The 15791-nt window shown below is 49.8% G+C and overlaps 1 protein-coding gene across 1 annotated transcript in view; it reads right to left on the reverse strand.

Annotated features, from left to right (window-relative positions):
• The window catches only part of Slc39a11 (solute carrier family 39 member 11), a 407103-nt gene that overhangs the window by 308270 nt on the left and 83042 nt on the right, over positions 1 to 15791 (reverse strand). The window contains exon 3 of the mRNA XM_051158984.1: positions 13307 to 13345. Within this exon, the coding sequence (XP_051014941.1) occupies positions 13307 to 13345 (39 nt within the window). The remainder of the gene's footprint in view (positions 1 to 13306; positions 13346 to 15791) is intronic.

The following is a 15791-nucleotide window of genomic DNA, read 5'->3' on the forward strand; positions in this document are numbered from 1 at the left end:
CTCCCTTAAAGCCTTGGTGGAGATGGCTTCCCAGTGCCTGCTCTGAGACTGTAGATTTACGCTGTGGCATGTATAAGAGTCTGGAGAAACAGGGCTGAGGCTGCAATCAGACACACACGCTCGCATGCACGCACGTGCGCGCACGCACACACACACACACACACACACACACACATACACACACACACACACACACACACACCAAAACCAAACAAGCAACCGTGACACCTAAGGCTAACACTTGCTTCAGAAATATTTTTTTGGCCCAGGCATGTTGGCTCACACCTACAATCCCAGCACCCAGGAGGCAGAGGCAGCGGGGCTGGGAGTTCAACACCAGCCCAAGTCCAGAGAGTGGGTTTGAAGCCAACCTAACCCATACAAGACTCTGCATCTCAAAAAAACAAAAACAAAAACAAGAACTGAAGACACCAGTTGACAGAGTGCTTACCTGGCATTCATGAGGCCCTGGGCTCTCGAGCCCCAGAACTGCACAGACAGGTATGGTGGAGCATGCCTGTCATCCCAGTACTCAGAGGCTGAGTCATGAGGATCAAGTTCAGGGCCAGTCTGGGACTAAGGACTGAGTTCTATGCCAAGTAAGTAACTTAAGTGAGACCTGCCTCACAGTAAGAAATGAATAGACTAAGGGCTGAGGACACAAGTCAGTGGTAGAATACTGGCCTGGCATAGCATGTACAAGGCCCTGGGTTCAATCCCTGGAGTTGCTGATGATGAGCTGTCCAATAAAAGGATGTGCAGTACTGTCACTTAAGAAGCATACTTCAAAGGCCAGGAGGACCAGCTGAGGCTTTCTTCCCATACTACCCTGAGCATCCCATGAATAGAGCTGATGAAAGAGCCCAGCACAGGGTCCAGTCCAGGCTTCATGTACCAGCTGCAAATAATAAACAAAGCCTATAGCTGTGCTATTGCTGCAAGAATGGGCAGTAATGGATGAGAAAGTGCTTTGAAAAATATAAAGCAATAAAATAATGCTGCCTGACAACACAGGGGCACAGGAGCAGGAGCCCCGAGGTACCAGTGTTCCTTGTGGGGACACTTGCACCCCACAGAAATCTGGGCAGATTCTAGCTCAGAACCTATTTAAAGTGTCTGCCTCAGTAACATCTGAGTCCCTTCCTCATCTGAAGTGCACACTAATCTGTTTTCATCCTATTTACGCAACTTAGCAGGGATCTGCTTTTGTCCTCCTGCCCCCCTCCCAGAGAGCTAATTCACTTAGCTGGGAGGCAGGGAGAGTGCTGTCACAGGTGATCTCTTCACAAGAAGGGCAGCGCCTCAGACAAAGAGAGAGGTTACCAAAGAAGTGCCAGAGCAGAAGAGAAAATCAAAACGAAGAAAGGCCACAGATGCACAGGTGAATGTGCAGCCCGTGAGTGATGGGTCGTCCTCCCTCAGGCAGCAGGGGCCTGGCCTGGTGCTGAGGAAGAGACTGAGCAAGCGCCCCCTCTACCCCCAACCGGGGCCAAAGTCAGACTTGAGATTAAAAAGCCAGGGAGCCCCATAGCAAAGAGTAACTTGCAGCAGACAGCCATTACCACCCTCACCTCCCTGCTATTTCGTGCTCTCTTTTCTCCGGAGGGCATGGAAACATTAAAGAGTCAGGGCTGGATTTAACCTCACTTGTGGCATGAGCGAGGAGGTAAAAGGTTCTGTCTTCTGGAACCTCAAGGTGCCTAGAAGATAAAGGACTGCTTGGTAGAGATAGTAAATAGCTTAGTTACAAACCAGAGGTTTGATCCTCCATCGCACCAGGTTCCCAAGGTAACCAGAGCAACCAGGGCGGGCTACTACCACAACACTGGTTACCGCGGGGCCACACCATCTATGAGAAACATAGGAAATGAGATAAAGCCTCCCTGACAAAGACAAAAGAAGGCTGAGTCCTAATTTAGAAAGAGAACTTCTTGATTAAAGGGGAAAATTAATAAAAACTGAGCATGGTGGTCCATGCCTACAAGCCCAGCACCTGGGAAGCAGATCTAGAAAGACCGCCATGGGTTCAAAGTCAGCCTTGGACTGTTGAGACCTTGTTCTCTCCTCACCCCGCTCCCCCCCCCCCCCCCGAAAAAGAAAAATCTCAAGTCAACCACAGTGGTGCACACCTGTAATCCCAGCGCTTAAGAGGCTGAGGCAGGGGATCATCAGATCCAGCCTGCATACACTGTCAAAAACTCTATAACAACTCCTACTCCTAAGGCTTAGAGAACATTGTGAAAGAGGAGACTATAAGACTGTGAGAGCCAGAGGATCAGGGAAGAGACTGTGTCTTCTAGGAATGTCAGAGCTAGTCTCGCCATCATGAGATGATCAAGAATGCCAACAGACATGCTCATGTGGGTGGGGGGAAGGCTCACAAGGCGGTAACCCTACACAGAGAACTACAGGCAAGCAAGGGATGCTAAGAGCTGGAGAAACAGTCTTCCCCGGGGAAGAGCGCACCAGTTGGTCGCCTAATACCAAATGATCAGCCCTGAAAAACATCATACAGACTGAAATAATCAAAAGAAATAACTTTTAAAAGAATCTGTATAGATAGAGTGGTGGATGGACAGACAGACAAGTTAAGAAACTAATGTGTGTTCAAGTTAAGAAAATTAATGTTAACATGTAGAATTTTTACAAAAAAAAAAAAAAAATAGTATCTCTCTGCTGCTTCTTCCAATCTCACAGCCAAGATGGCCCTGTTCTCTGGGGACTGTGCACCCTGCTCACGTGCAGATTTTGAGGAAATTACATCCCTGCTGGCCAGAGATGCTGCCTTTTCCAGAATTCTTTGCTTCTGGGACAATACAACCCCAGGACCAAGAATGCAACCCAAGCACTTCCCCTCAGTAGATATGAACACCCACAACTGGCCCAGGTCCTTAAGGTTTAGCTCCTCTGCAGCCTACAGACAGTGGTCAGGCTGAGCTGGCCTGGGGCTCAAGAGCTCTTCCTCCCTAGATGTTCCGAGAAGAAGACAGAAGGGCGCTGAGAAAGGTGCCCTTGTTCTACTGGGTGGGAGCCGGTGCACAGGATGAGCTTGGAGGAAAGCTACGGAAAGTGAGACAGGAGGCCAGGTGTGGGGCCCAGCAAAGGGAGACTGTAGGGCCTCTGTCCTAGGGTCGTAACCGTTGGTAAACAGCCTGACAAAAAAGCAACTTGGGAAGGATGGTGTTAATTTCATCTCACAATTCTAAGATATAGCTATGAATGTAGAGAAGTCAAGGCGGAAAATTAAAAACCCTAGTCACAGGCTGGAGAGACGGCTCGGAGCTGGAGAGCACTTGTTGCTCTTGCAGAGAAGCCATGTTCTGTTCCCAACACCTCCACTCTGGCTCACAACCATCTGTAACTCCAGCTTCAGGGAAGCCAATGCCCTCTTCTGACTTCTGACTATTTCTTTATCTTAAAACGTCACATCTTATCAGCAGTCACGAGTAAAGAGAAATGAACGCATGCATGAGTTCCCACTTGATTGCTTGCTCCCTTGCTTGCTTGCGCTCAGCTTGACTCATCCACTTCCACACAGTTCAGGACCCCCTGCCTAAGAAATGGTTCCACCTAGAGCGGGCTGGGTCTTCCTACATCAACTCACCTAATTAAGACACTCAACCACAGGCATGCCATGGGCCAACCCAACATAGACAATTCTCCCTTGAGACTGCCTTCTTAGCTGATTCTAGACTCTCAATTTCATTAGTGGTAACCGTCTAAGTCCTTGGTTTCACGGCCTCCCTCTCTCTAAGAACCTGAGTCAATTTTCCAAACCTTGGATGTAAGTGGGCCTTATGACTAACTTTGGCCAAGAAAAGGTGAATTAAGTGGCTCCACATTCCATAGTCTGAGTTTCCAAAGGCCCTGCAGATTCATGCCCAGCCTCTTGGCACTTTCCTGCACTTTGGTAAGAAACCCTGAGTGGTAGTCTTGAGCCAAGATTGGGCATAGAGAGGAGAGTAAGCAACAGCACCAGAGACACAGACCTGCAAGTGACACCCTTGTCCACTCATGGTCTACAGGAGCTACTGATGGCCGAAGCCTCAGAGTGAGGCCAGGCCAGCAGAAATGTCACTCACCATTAGCACTAGCCATCTAAGTCTCTATGGTTTCACAGACTCCCGCCCTTAGATGGTGCCCAGCCACCCTGGACATCATCATAAATACTAAGTTGTCCTTGATTCAAACCGTTATATATTTCAGTGGTTTCTAACTACGATCTAAGAACATGGGGATCTTGGCTGTTTGTGAAAGCCTATTAGGCACATGTGCAGGGTATCTTCACAAGTGCATCCTCTGGGTTGCAGTGCATGTGGGTGATCCAGCTGGGTCAGCATCCATCAGCACCACACCTGCTTCAAGCACCAACACTCTTCTTCTCTGATGGGACGGACCACTTGTCCTCTCATTCAGTCAGGGTTTGTCTTTGTATTTTACTCTAATCAGGGGTTGAGGGAGGCCAAGAGAAAGCAGCTCAGGCCAGGTCAGACCAGGTCTACTACACCACAATCCCCTCACCATGGGGATCAGTCTTCAGGAATAAGTAAGTCCAAAGCCAGGCCACCATAAAAATCAGTGACAAGGTCACAGAAGAAAGACACTACTCTGCACTACTTGAGAATGGAGCCTCACAGGAAAAAGCCAGCCAGGTATCAGCGTGTCCCAACTGACCCACACGCTCCAGTGTCTGAGGTAAGATCTATGCCTGCAGAACTGCAATGCCTGAAGGGCTTGGAAGATGGCTCAGTCAATAAAGGGCTTATCTTACAAATGTGAGGCTACAAATACGCTGGGCATGATAGTGTACACATGTAATCAGCACCAGGAGGCATAGACAGGTGGACCCAATGGGCTCACCGGCCAGCCTAGCCTTCTACTGGGTGAGTCCAACAGGGATGCCACTAAAGGAATGACAGTTTACATTGCCCTCTGCCCTGCATGCGCACGCGCGCATGCACGCACACACACACACAGACACAAACACACACACACACATACGTTGGAGTGCATGAGCCAAACCCCTATACAGGCCTGATTTAGGCTTTCTATTACTTGTTCCACCCTGGCTGATGCACAGACCAAAGGATCTGTTTCATCATGCACCCTGGGTAGCACTTGAGTTTCTTATCAATTTCCCACATTATAATCAATCATTTAGAAAGAAACTCATTAATGAAAGAATAATAAGACTTGTAAAGAAATCAACATGTAAAATATGCTGGATAGTTTTACATCAACTGAAAACAAGCTGCAGTCATGTGAGAAGAAGAGACCTCTGTTGAGACAATGCCCTTCCCAGACTGGCCCGGGGCAAGCCTGTTGGGCATTTCTTGATTGAAGATTGCTGTAGAAGGACTCAGCACCCTGTGAGTGGTGCCACCCCTGGTAAGAGGTCCTAGGTAGTATAAGAAGGCAGGCTGAGCAAGCCATGAGGAGCAATGCAGTGAGCAGCATTCCCCCACGGCCTCGGCATCAGGCCCTGCCCTGCTTGAGTTCCTGCTCTGACTTCCCTCAGTGGTGGACTGCTACCTGGAAGCAGAAGATGAAATAAACCCTTTCCTCTCCAAGTTGCTTTGGGTCATGGCATTTTATCACAGCAATAGAAACCTAACTAGGGCATAAAATGCACAGAGAGAATTTAGCCAGTAAGAGCGCTAGGGCTTGACGTTCGTTCCCTCTGTACTAGGCCCTGTGACTGAGCATGCTCACTTTCTGTTCTTTGCTACCCTGAAGTCACAGAATCGCAATATTTAGGCAGACACGTGGCTGATTTGCTGAAGGACCGTGTCTCCTGTCTTTGCAGTTGTATTTGATCACATGAGCAAGTCCTGGCCAATGAAATGCTGAGAGCTATTATTCTGGGCTTACAAAGAATGCCCACTTCCCCATCCCACTGCCTGGGAGACAAATGTGATGCCCAGAGCTCTAGCAGCTACTTTAGAGCAGAAAGGAAAAGGGTACCTTGTAGGGGCCATGCAGTGAAGACTTAGACCCTGACTCCTCCTGATCCCGCAGACTTACTTTCCCCAGGCTTGGTCTCCACAATTCTGCAGAAAAGGAAGCTTTCTCCTTCAGGCCACGGCTTTTCAAGCCTCAGTTCCGGGTCAAATCTAACCCTAACAGACACCGATCACCAACAGTAGAGCAGTGGGAGACATCACTATCAGCACTGCAACCTGTAGGTGTCTGGTTGCCATGGAGACCACGCCAACACATGCAGATTCCAAAGTAGGAACTCATTCAAAGAGAAAGGCTGGAAAGGAGACCCTCCCCCATTTGTGGGTTCCCCCTCCTCCCAATGACCCAGGTGGTGATGTCAGGCCCTGGAAAGGTAGCATCAGAAACAGGATCTCTTTGGCCACCTTCACCTGCAGACACCTGCCAATCAGCCCTCTGAGCTGAAAGCAGGAACAGCCTTAGATCTCACTCCTGACTTCTCAGCCTCTGGCCATTCAAGCTCTAGCTTTTATCTTTCTGTAGCCCTCCCCTCTGCTTTGCACTTTCTTTGCTTGCTCTCCAAAACACAGCTCTGCTCTTCTGCCCATCTGCAAGCCTCTAGGAACTTCCCCATTTACCTAAAGAACCAATGCTTTTCCACAGCACCTGAGGTTGTATGTGTCTGGGCCCCAGCTAGCTATTCCATGGTCATGTCCCAGACAAACCCACAACCCATCACCATCCTGTATATTCTCATCCTTCTCCTCCTCCTCCTCCTCTTCCTCCTCCCCCTCCTTCTCTCTCTCTCTCTCTCTCTCTCTCTCTCTCTCTCTCTCTCTCTCTCTTTTATCTCTATCTTTATCTCCCTCCCCCTCCCTCCTCTCTCTCTAGCTTTTTCTGTATGTATACATGGGCATGCTTATATGCATGTAGGCATGGGTATGTGGGCACATGTATGCACATGCATGTGAAGATCAGATGTCAAACTTGGTTGTTTTCCTCAGGAGCCATCCATTTGGGGTTTTTTAATCAGGTGTATTATAATTTATGTGTATGCTTGCGCATCTGTGTGTGTGTGCGCGCGCGTGCGCGCGCGCGCGTGCACGCCGGTGAGTGCAGTTGCAATGAAGGACAGAAAAGGGCACCAGATCCCCTGGAGCTGACGTTACAGGTGCTTGTGAGTTGCCATGTGAGTTGGGGGACCCGAACTCCTGTTCTCTGAAAGAGCAGCAGGCACTTGTGACGGCTAGGTAAGCCATCTTTCCAGGCTCCTCCATTCTGTGTGTCTCTCACTAGCATCTGAAGCTCTGCTCCCCAGCACGGGGATCACGGGCATGCACACCCCGCCCAGCCTTTTACATACGGGCAGGGCATCAAACTTCCAGCCCAACAAGCTTTGTCCCCACTGGACCATGTCCCCACCGGACCATGTCCCCAATCCTTCCACCCCCATATTTTCCATTTGTGGCACCTCTGCCCTGTCCACGCTGTCTGTAATCCATGGCCTTGCCTCCCCCTGTATCAACCCACCTGCCAAAGCCTAAACTAGCTTCCCATCTGCCCTTTACCCATGAAGCTCTCTCTAGCTCCCCAACTACAAGGGACCTCCTGTCTCTGGGAACCCAGGACCTCTCTGCCTATCGTCTCATTAGCTACCACATACTAATATGTCCCATGTTTCACTCCAGTGATTTCTGTCCCAACAGACCCTCGGCCCCTTGCAGGAGTAGCTACCGTACATCACTTCTTTGCTTACTCAGCCACAATGCCCAGAACACAGTAGACACTAATAAATGAGGGGCATATTGGGCTGAAGACAACTTTGTCTCAGCTGCTTCCAGACTCCAAGGAACAAAGCCAATGGCTATTCTGCAAACTGAACACATATTTGACTGCCTGGTAAATGGTGCCAGCCCCTTACAAGGCATACATTACCAGGCCATCTCCATCCTGTGTGCGACTGAAAGCTAAAAAGTGATCCTCTGTGGATCAGCAACAGCCTTTCCACAAAGCACTTGTCTTAAGCACGGGTAGAGATTTGGCCCTGACATGCAGAGTGTAAAGGACAGAAGCAAGCTGATCCTGACTCGGATCCTGTGCAGTCACTTAAGAACATCTTTCAAGAGAATTGACATTTAACATAACGCTGCTTGAACAGGCTTGGTACCAAAATGCGTAAGAAAAGTGATGCCAGCGACCCTTGATTATTCAAATGCAGAAGCTACTGGGATGAGATAAGTTTACACCGACCCAGCTAAACATTCAATTAGGTTTTTTTTAAAAACATCAAATCCGGTTCTCAAAAGTCTTGCGGAGCAATCTCTGCTCCCACCATCTGTCTGGGGCCAGGGCTGACTCCAAAAGTCCCCACCAGTCCTGTGACGTTTCACACAAGATACATAGTCCAACAAGCACCCCGGCATCAAGTGGGGATTTCAATCCGAGCACCAGTCTTCCAAGCTCCCGCCTCCTGTTCTTTTCTTTTGCAAGAGCCAACTAACAAAGAGGAGCCTGTGTTCCGAGCTGGCAGCTGGCCAGTATTGCCTGATCGGCTGGAAATGGACCAGGACTATGACAACTGCCTGCTTTGCCAGGCTAGATGGGCCAAGCGTTGGGAGTCAATCATCCAGCAAGCCCTTCAGCAGACAGGGCTGCAGTAGAGAAAGAGCTTCTCCCTGGCTTCTCCCACCCACGGCCCCTGTGTGCGCCATGTCTGGAAACCCCGTGTATGACCCTGACCCTAAGTATTGAGTCAGTTCAATATTCTTTAGCTCCACAACTAGTGGTGATTTTGCAGGAAGTCTGATTAGAATGTGGTCTCCGGGGGGACTGAAAGCCCTTGACTCAAATACACGCTCTCAACTGTCTCTCAACAGCCTGAGCGGCTGATGCGTTAGTACAGGGTATACCCAGGGCACTGCAAGTAGGGCAAGATAAAAGCTCTCCGGGTGAGGGCAAGCAAGATGGCTCAGTGGGTAATGGTGCTTGCTGCCAACCCTGAAAACTTAAGTTTGATTCCTGGGACCCAGATGGTAGAAGGAAAGAACCACGTGCAAGTTGCCCTCTGACCTCCACGCACGCTCCCCTGGGTGTGTGCACGTGAGTGGGCGTGCCCATGGAATCCAGAAGGAAGAGTCAGATCCTCTGGGGCTGGAGTCACAGTCAGTTGTGACAGCCACCCGTGTGGGTGCTGGGAACCAAACTCGGGGCCTCTGTGAGAGCCTTAACTACTGGACCATCTCTCTAGCGCTGAAACACTGTGACTTGTGTGACATAAGAAATAGTGAAAGAGTGTACGTAGGTCACCACACTACAGTACAATGCCAGCCTCTGAAAGGCTCCCAGGGCCCTCCACAAAGGAAGAAAGAAGCACCAGGCCTCGTCTGCAGGGTTCACACAAAACCAGGCATCTCCCAGGAACCCAGACATTCCAGGGGGCATTCTAGAACCTACCACAGGTGGGCCCAATGGAACAGAGCTGTGGTCTTTTCCTTTTTAGCCTCAGAATACCCAGCTCCCCAGCACCACCTCGGGAGCCAGCAAACTCTTCTTAAAGTCCCAAGAACAAATGGCTGCAGCTTTGTGAGCCACCAAATTATGCTGCTGTGGCACAGTGCTGTGGCTGTGACCTGTGGGCGTGGCTGGCTCCAGTGCACTGCTACAGTCACAAGGTCAGGAGGCAGATGGGTTTAGCCCACCAGACTGGTCGGCACACCCCTCCCATGGATCACAACTTCTCGACAAACAGAAGTGTTTTCTCAGCCCTCAACTTGCCCTGCACTTGACATGGTGTAGAACAGGCTCCCACCAGATGCCGGTGGACAGACAGGTGCCACTTGACCCTGTAATGGAAGTTTTGGTCTCTTTGTAAACTTAAGTTATGTTATGTAAATATGTTTTTGTTTCAATCCCAAGTGTGGGATTTTAGTTTGGGCTTTAGTTTGTCCACAGCTGATAACTGCCTCCTGCGGAGTTTGACCTTTGCCAGCTAATAACAGCCCGTCTTGTGCAGCATGGAGAGGGGCGTGGTCTAGGACTCTGAGGAAGATAGATAGGGAGCCCAAAAAGAGAAGAGGCGGTGTGTGGTGGTGGAGTGTGAAGAGGCGGCGTGCGGTGGCAGAGTGGCATGTAGCAGTTCGGAGAGAGCGGAGACAGACAGTATGATGGACTGAGAGAAATGACGTTTCAATGCAGCAGCTCGGAGGACACTGCTTGCTGCATTTCTTGTTGATGGAAATTGGTATTGCCCCCAAAAGAACCCAGCGATCCTAAACAGCAGGGAGAAGTAAAGGGGTTTGGACCCCCTCTCCCCCTAACCTTTCTTTCTTACCCAGGGTTGAGGGCTTGGTGGAAGGGAGCATACAAAAAGAGCATCAACACGACCCAATCATGCTAAAAGAGCATCTTCTAAGCATCTGTCTGAGCCTATAACAGTAAAGGGAGCGGCTATTAGACATCTACCAGTCCCTACAGAGAAACTACAACGGTGGCGTGACTCAACATACACGGGGCCAAGTAACCTGAATGTCTAGGTGTTCGCTTCATTTCAGGGAGGCAGTGGGGATTGAACCCAGGGCCTTGTACATGCTACATAAGTGCGCTTCAACTGGGCCACATCCCATCTCTGGGCCTTTTGGGCCTTTTCTCATCTTCCCCTTATTCTCACCTTCTCTTTACATGGACAATGAGAGTCCTCCTCATCAGTGCGGATCATATTCCCAAGACTGACTGGTCCAGCTAATTTTCACTGTGGGCCCAGGCCTGCAGAGCAGGGCAAGAGGATGAAAGGGGAGGGGCCAGGAATACAAGCTGGTAGCTGGCTACCCATTCATACTTAGGTACCAGTAGAGGCAAGATGGGAGTGGAGGCGGGTGGATAGAGGCAAGAAAAGGGTGGGGACTGTTCGGGAGACTCCAGAGGAAGGTCTCATGACACTCAACTAGGGACCACCCCAACCTGGGCACTCCTTACGGCAAGAGAAAGCAAGGAGCACTTCCCCCAAGGCAAACACTACTACATCCCAGCCCTGTGGAGGAGAGGTGACATAAATCACTTCCTCCTCTCACGCTATTGACAGTTGCACTGGAAGTCTGTGCATGAAATCAAAAAGAAAAAAAAATACAACAACAACAATAATAATCATCCATCTTCTTTCTAAGTGGCTCTCTTCCTTCTGTGCCTCACCACCCTCTCATCTTGCCATAGATTGCTTTCCTGGCCGCGTGGGTCAGGAGTTAGGAAATGCTGAACAGGCTCCCTCCATCAGGGTTGTACGTGTAGGGCAGGGCAGGAGGAGGAAGGCTGGGGACCAAGATAACCACCACCGTATCCATGAGCCCTCAGACATCACTAGCATTTGGGAGCCATGAGAGCCAGGCCGAGTCCAAAGACAGAAAAGGGAGAAGTTGGTATAACGTCAACCCTAAGAGCCTTGCCCTTTCCTTAACCGTGGACCTTGAGATGAGGCTGGGAATAATGCGGGAAGAAGCTTGTCAAATGGGATCCGTAGGCAGGAAGCTCAGAGTCCTACCAAGTGGCTACAGTTTGGGAGTAACCCTCAAGGGTATGTAAGTTTAAGGCTGGGTCTCATACATGGCACTATTGGCTGATAACAGATCCTTTGAACAATGGGGCTTTAGGAGAGGTCCGTGAGTCACTGGAGGCATACCTCAAAGGGACTTAGGAGACCCTAACTCTCAACTTTTCCAGGAGGTCTTGATGCTGGGAGACACGAGAATAAGGCAAGGCAGAGGGCATCTGCCTCAGGAAGGCTGGAAAGCAGAGCTGGCTTCCAGAACATTCTCAAACAAGGCAGTGTTATGTAGAGGGAAATATGCAAGCTGGGGACCCAGAAATGGAGTCCACTACTGCTTGCCACGCACCTACATACAGCTTGGGAGTCTCCTGAAGGGCGGGCCCTGGTCTGAAAGGCGGTGACTTAAATGACATCAGTGAGGTCCCGGATCACAGGACTACAGGGACAACACAAGCACACAAGCTCTGAGCTACTCAAAGAGAAAGCCACAGTGCATGCCTTATGCTGCCATGCAGTTGGAACATACAGCACCGCCATGAAGTAAGTTCTCATGCTTGAAAAAAACAAAATCTGGGCTTGCAGAATTGCTCGGTGAGGAAGAAGCTTTGCTCCAAGCCTAAGAACACCAGTCTGATCCTCGGGTTACACGTGGGTGGAAGGACAGAACCAACTCCTGCAAGCTGACCTCTGACCTCTACACGTGTGCTATGGCATAGGTACGCTCACCCACAAGCACTATCCATCGATTCAAATGCTTTTGAAGGAAAAATTAAAAATCTAAATTAGGCCCCCAGGTCAAACTCGCAGCCTGCAGAGATCAACAATAGAACAGGGAAGGAATCCATATTTGTGGAAAGTTCTAGAAATAAAGCGCTAGTTTCTCCAAAAAAAAAAAAATCCAGAGCTCAGCGGGGTAGAACCTAGAGACTTAGAAAATACAGCCAACAAATTTTCTTTGGATCCCAGCTCTTGCAGAACCATTTTACAGGGCCCCTTGAAAAAACAGAGAAAGCGTGACTATGGATTGAACATTACATTACAGAGAGGAATCACTGCACTTGGGTAGATGTGACGGTGACATACTGATTACCGTTTCACGAGAAGTTACTCCGTTTGAGATACATATTGAATTTTCAGGTGAAATTACATGGATCTTGGATTTGCTTTTATAAAAACACTCTCAGTTCCCAAGAAGGCTGAAGGGAGACAGATAAAATGAGATTTGCCAAATGTCAATCACGAGTAAAGGTGGGTGATGTGTACTGAGGATATAGATTATGGGCTTTTTTTCTTCTCGCATGCTTAAAAGTACCTAAAATAAAAAGTCCTGGGGCTAGAGAGATGGCGAAGCAAGCAAGAGCACATATTCTTACAGATGACAAGTCTGATTCCCAACACCCACAGCAGACTTGTAACCTGCTGTACCTCTAACTCCCATGAGATCTGAGACCACTGACCTGGGGTGGGGGTACCTGTACTCAGAGATACATGCCACCCCAACACACCACAACACATACATATAACTAAGGATTTTCTTTTAATCCTTTAAAAAGCCCTTCAAGGAGAATAGGGGGAAGAGATGTATAATTCGCACTATTTGTGAGCCTAGGCCCACCTTGATGTCATTGTATTTTCTACGTCTTGAACTGCTTCCTTCTCCCACGGAAGAGAGTGGAGAGAACCTGATAAGCTGGGGGAATGGGCACAGTCAGCGACGAGAGGAGCAGTTAGCCCTTACGGGAGGTGCAAATGGACAGTGCGGGGAAGGGCTGGTACCAGCCCCTGGGAGGAATAGGGTTAGCATCAACACACTTCAGCGAATGAACTCACCCCTGCTGCAAAGCCCAGACTTCCATCCAAGATCCGCCTCTGAAAAGGAAAAGGTGAGATGATTCAGTTACCGAGGACAACAAGATGATGTAGTTTCAGCAAGGAGACTGCTGTAAAGCCGAGAAGTCACTGACCCACTCCAAAGCTGGTGCGACCTCCTGACCTTATAGAATGGGCTAAGAACAGGGGGAGAAAGGGGAAGACACAGACACAGACACACAGGGTCAACCAGAAGTACACAGCACCCTTATGCCTTTTGTAAGTAGTTGATCTAAAAGTTGGAAATGACCAAGGGTTGGTGAAGAACACAGGAGCAACCCGAACCATCACACAGGTAGGGACAGAAAGTGGCACACCCCATGTCACACAGAAAAAAAAAAGCCCTGTGATGGGACTAAGAGCAAGTGACTGCAATGTACATACCACTACTGCAAAGTGACAGATATGCATGCTGGGAATCACCAAACCCATGGAAAAGGTGCACTTTTCGCAAGAGCCCAAAACTAAAAACTGCACAAAGTTCACCCCCACAGTAAGACAGATACACCAAGGAGGACAGCCAAATACCTCAGGGCAGAGAAAACATGCACACACATTACACGCACAAAGAGCACAGTGTGTGCGTGCATGTGTTTACAGCCAGGTATAGACATATGTGTATGTGACAGGCAGAAGCATTAAGTAAGCTGGGAACTGAGCAGAGTGGGTTTAGCCAGACACTGAACAGTACACACTACGCGAGTAGAGCCCTTAACAACGGTGCTCAAACAGGGATGTCTACACTGTGGGCGAGACGGAGCAGGGCGGGGGTGCTTATGTGGAGTGAAAGTCTGAGTGGGGATGGTGGCTGGGAAGGAGTTTGAAGGGACCGTGAGGAGCTAGCTAGCACTTGATCTAGGCCCAGATTCATGGGCCCTTATAGAAATAATAATCAAACTGCACACATATAAAATGTGCGCCTTTCTGTGTGCATCTATTCCAATAAAAAGACCTGGTTTTGCATCCATTATAGACAATAGATAATTACCTGTGGTCTGTACATACAACATAACGTTCTTCAGCATTAAAAAGGGGGGGGGGGGGCGAAGCTTCCATACTGGGACAGCAGGACACCGTGGTCCTTGCGAGCAAGGCTTCTCCATGCCCACTCAACATCCTCCCTCCTCCTCCCAGCTACCTGGCAAGTGCCAGTCTATTTTCTATCTGATGTCTTACCCACTGAAGTCTTGGGTATTCTGTAATACCTGGCTGTGCAGTTTGAGATCCACGTCTCCAAATGATAGATTTGTGCCAACCCAGTCAGAACAGAGGCAGCAGTGTAGGGGGTAGGCTTTAACAACTGAAGCCAGGACCTGCCAAACTGGTCCATAACTCAAGGGGCCTGAGACTGGGACGCTGGCTTTCTAGAGAAAATGTCCTTTCTAGAACCAGGGCCAGGGGCGTTTAAAGAGATCTAAGTCGCTTTCCCATGGACTGCACACTCACGGGCGTCTACAACTCCCCCCCCCCCCAGCAAGGCAAGAATTACATTCTTCAAGATAGCCATGGGTGGCGCTGGCTGGGCTGGGGCTGGGGAGTGGCTCAGGGTTGGAGGAGAGGAAGATTTCAGGCAACAGGAGGTGAGCGCGCCTGTGCCTGTGCTGTAGAGCGTGGGAGGGTGTGTGTAGACTGTGGAGGAGGGGTGTATGGAGAGGAGTGTAGAGGAAGAAAAGATGGGGAGGTATATGAGATCTTGTGAGGATGTGGAGCTAGGACATATGGCCTAAGAATGAGTGAGGGTACTGGGGGGCTATCTGTAGGCTGCATGGGGCACATATGGGGCAAGGGGTGGGCAGACACAGCATGTGCACAGGACAAGGAGCCTCCCTAGGCTCATCTAGGAGAGAGGACGCATTCACGGTAAGGGCGAGTGTACACGATCTCAGAAGAGAGAACGAGAAGAGGGGCTATCTGTATCCATTCAGGAGGGAGGGCATGTGGGGACAGACAGATGTGGGCACACAGGAGACTACAGGGGACCAGGGAGGTGAGCCTGCCAATATTCAACCAAGGGGGAGGAATGAAATGCCCTGGGCTGGGGTAGAAGAAAAGCGGGCCTCTTCCTTCCCCTGAAGTCTTTCCCATTGTCCAGCTAAGTCAAGCCACAGGGAGGGTATTGTATCTGAAACCTAATCATCCTGGGTCCACCGTAGCAGTCCCTGCTCCAGGCATGCAAGAAAACAGACAGAGGCTGGGAATGAGGCAACAGGTGAAGGAAGGCGGGATAGCCAGTCCCTCGCTCCCACGCCCTTTTAGAGTCCGGGTGCCAGAGGCGGGTGAGGGGAAGACAATGCCTGGCTTGTGTACCACCTACGGGTGCCTGTTCTCTGGCCTAGTAAGAAAACAGAGAGAAAATAAGGAGGTGAGAAGACATTGGCACCCCCGCCGCCTGCCTCTGTGGCAGCTGCCAGTGGCTGTGTAGAAAGGGGGCAGTTTAAGAGCTCAC

The sequence above is a fragment of the Acomys russatus genome, chromosome 16 (assembly GCF_903995435.1).
Source record: "Acomys russatus chromosome 16, mAcoRus1.1, whole genome shotgun sequence".
Taxonomy (NCBI): Eukaryota; Metazoa; Chordata; class Mammalia; order Rodentia; family Muridae; genus Acomys; species Acomys russatus.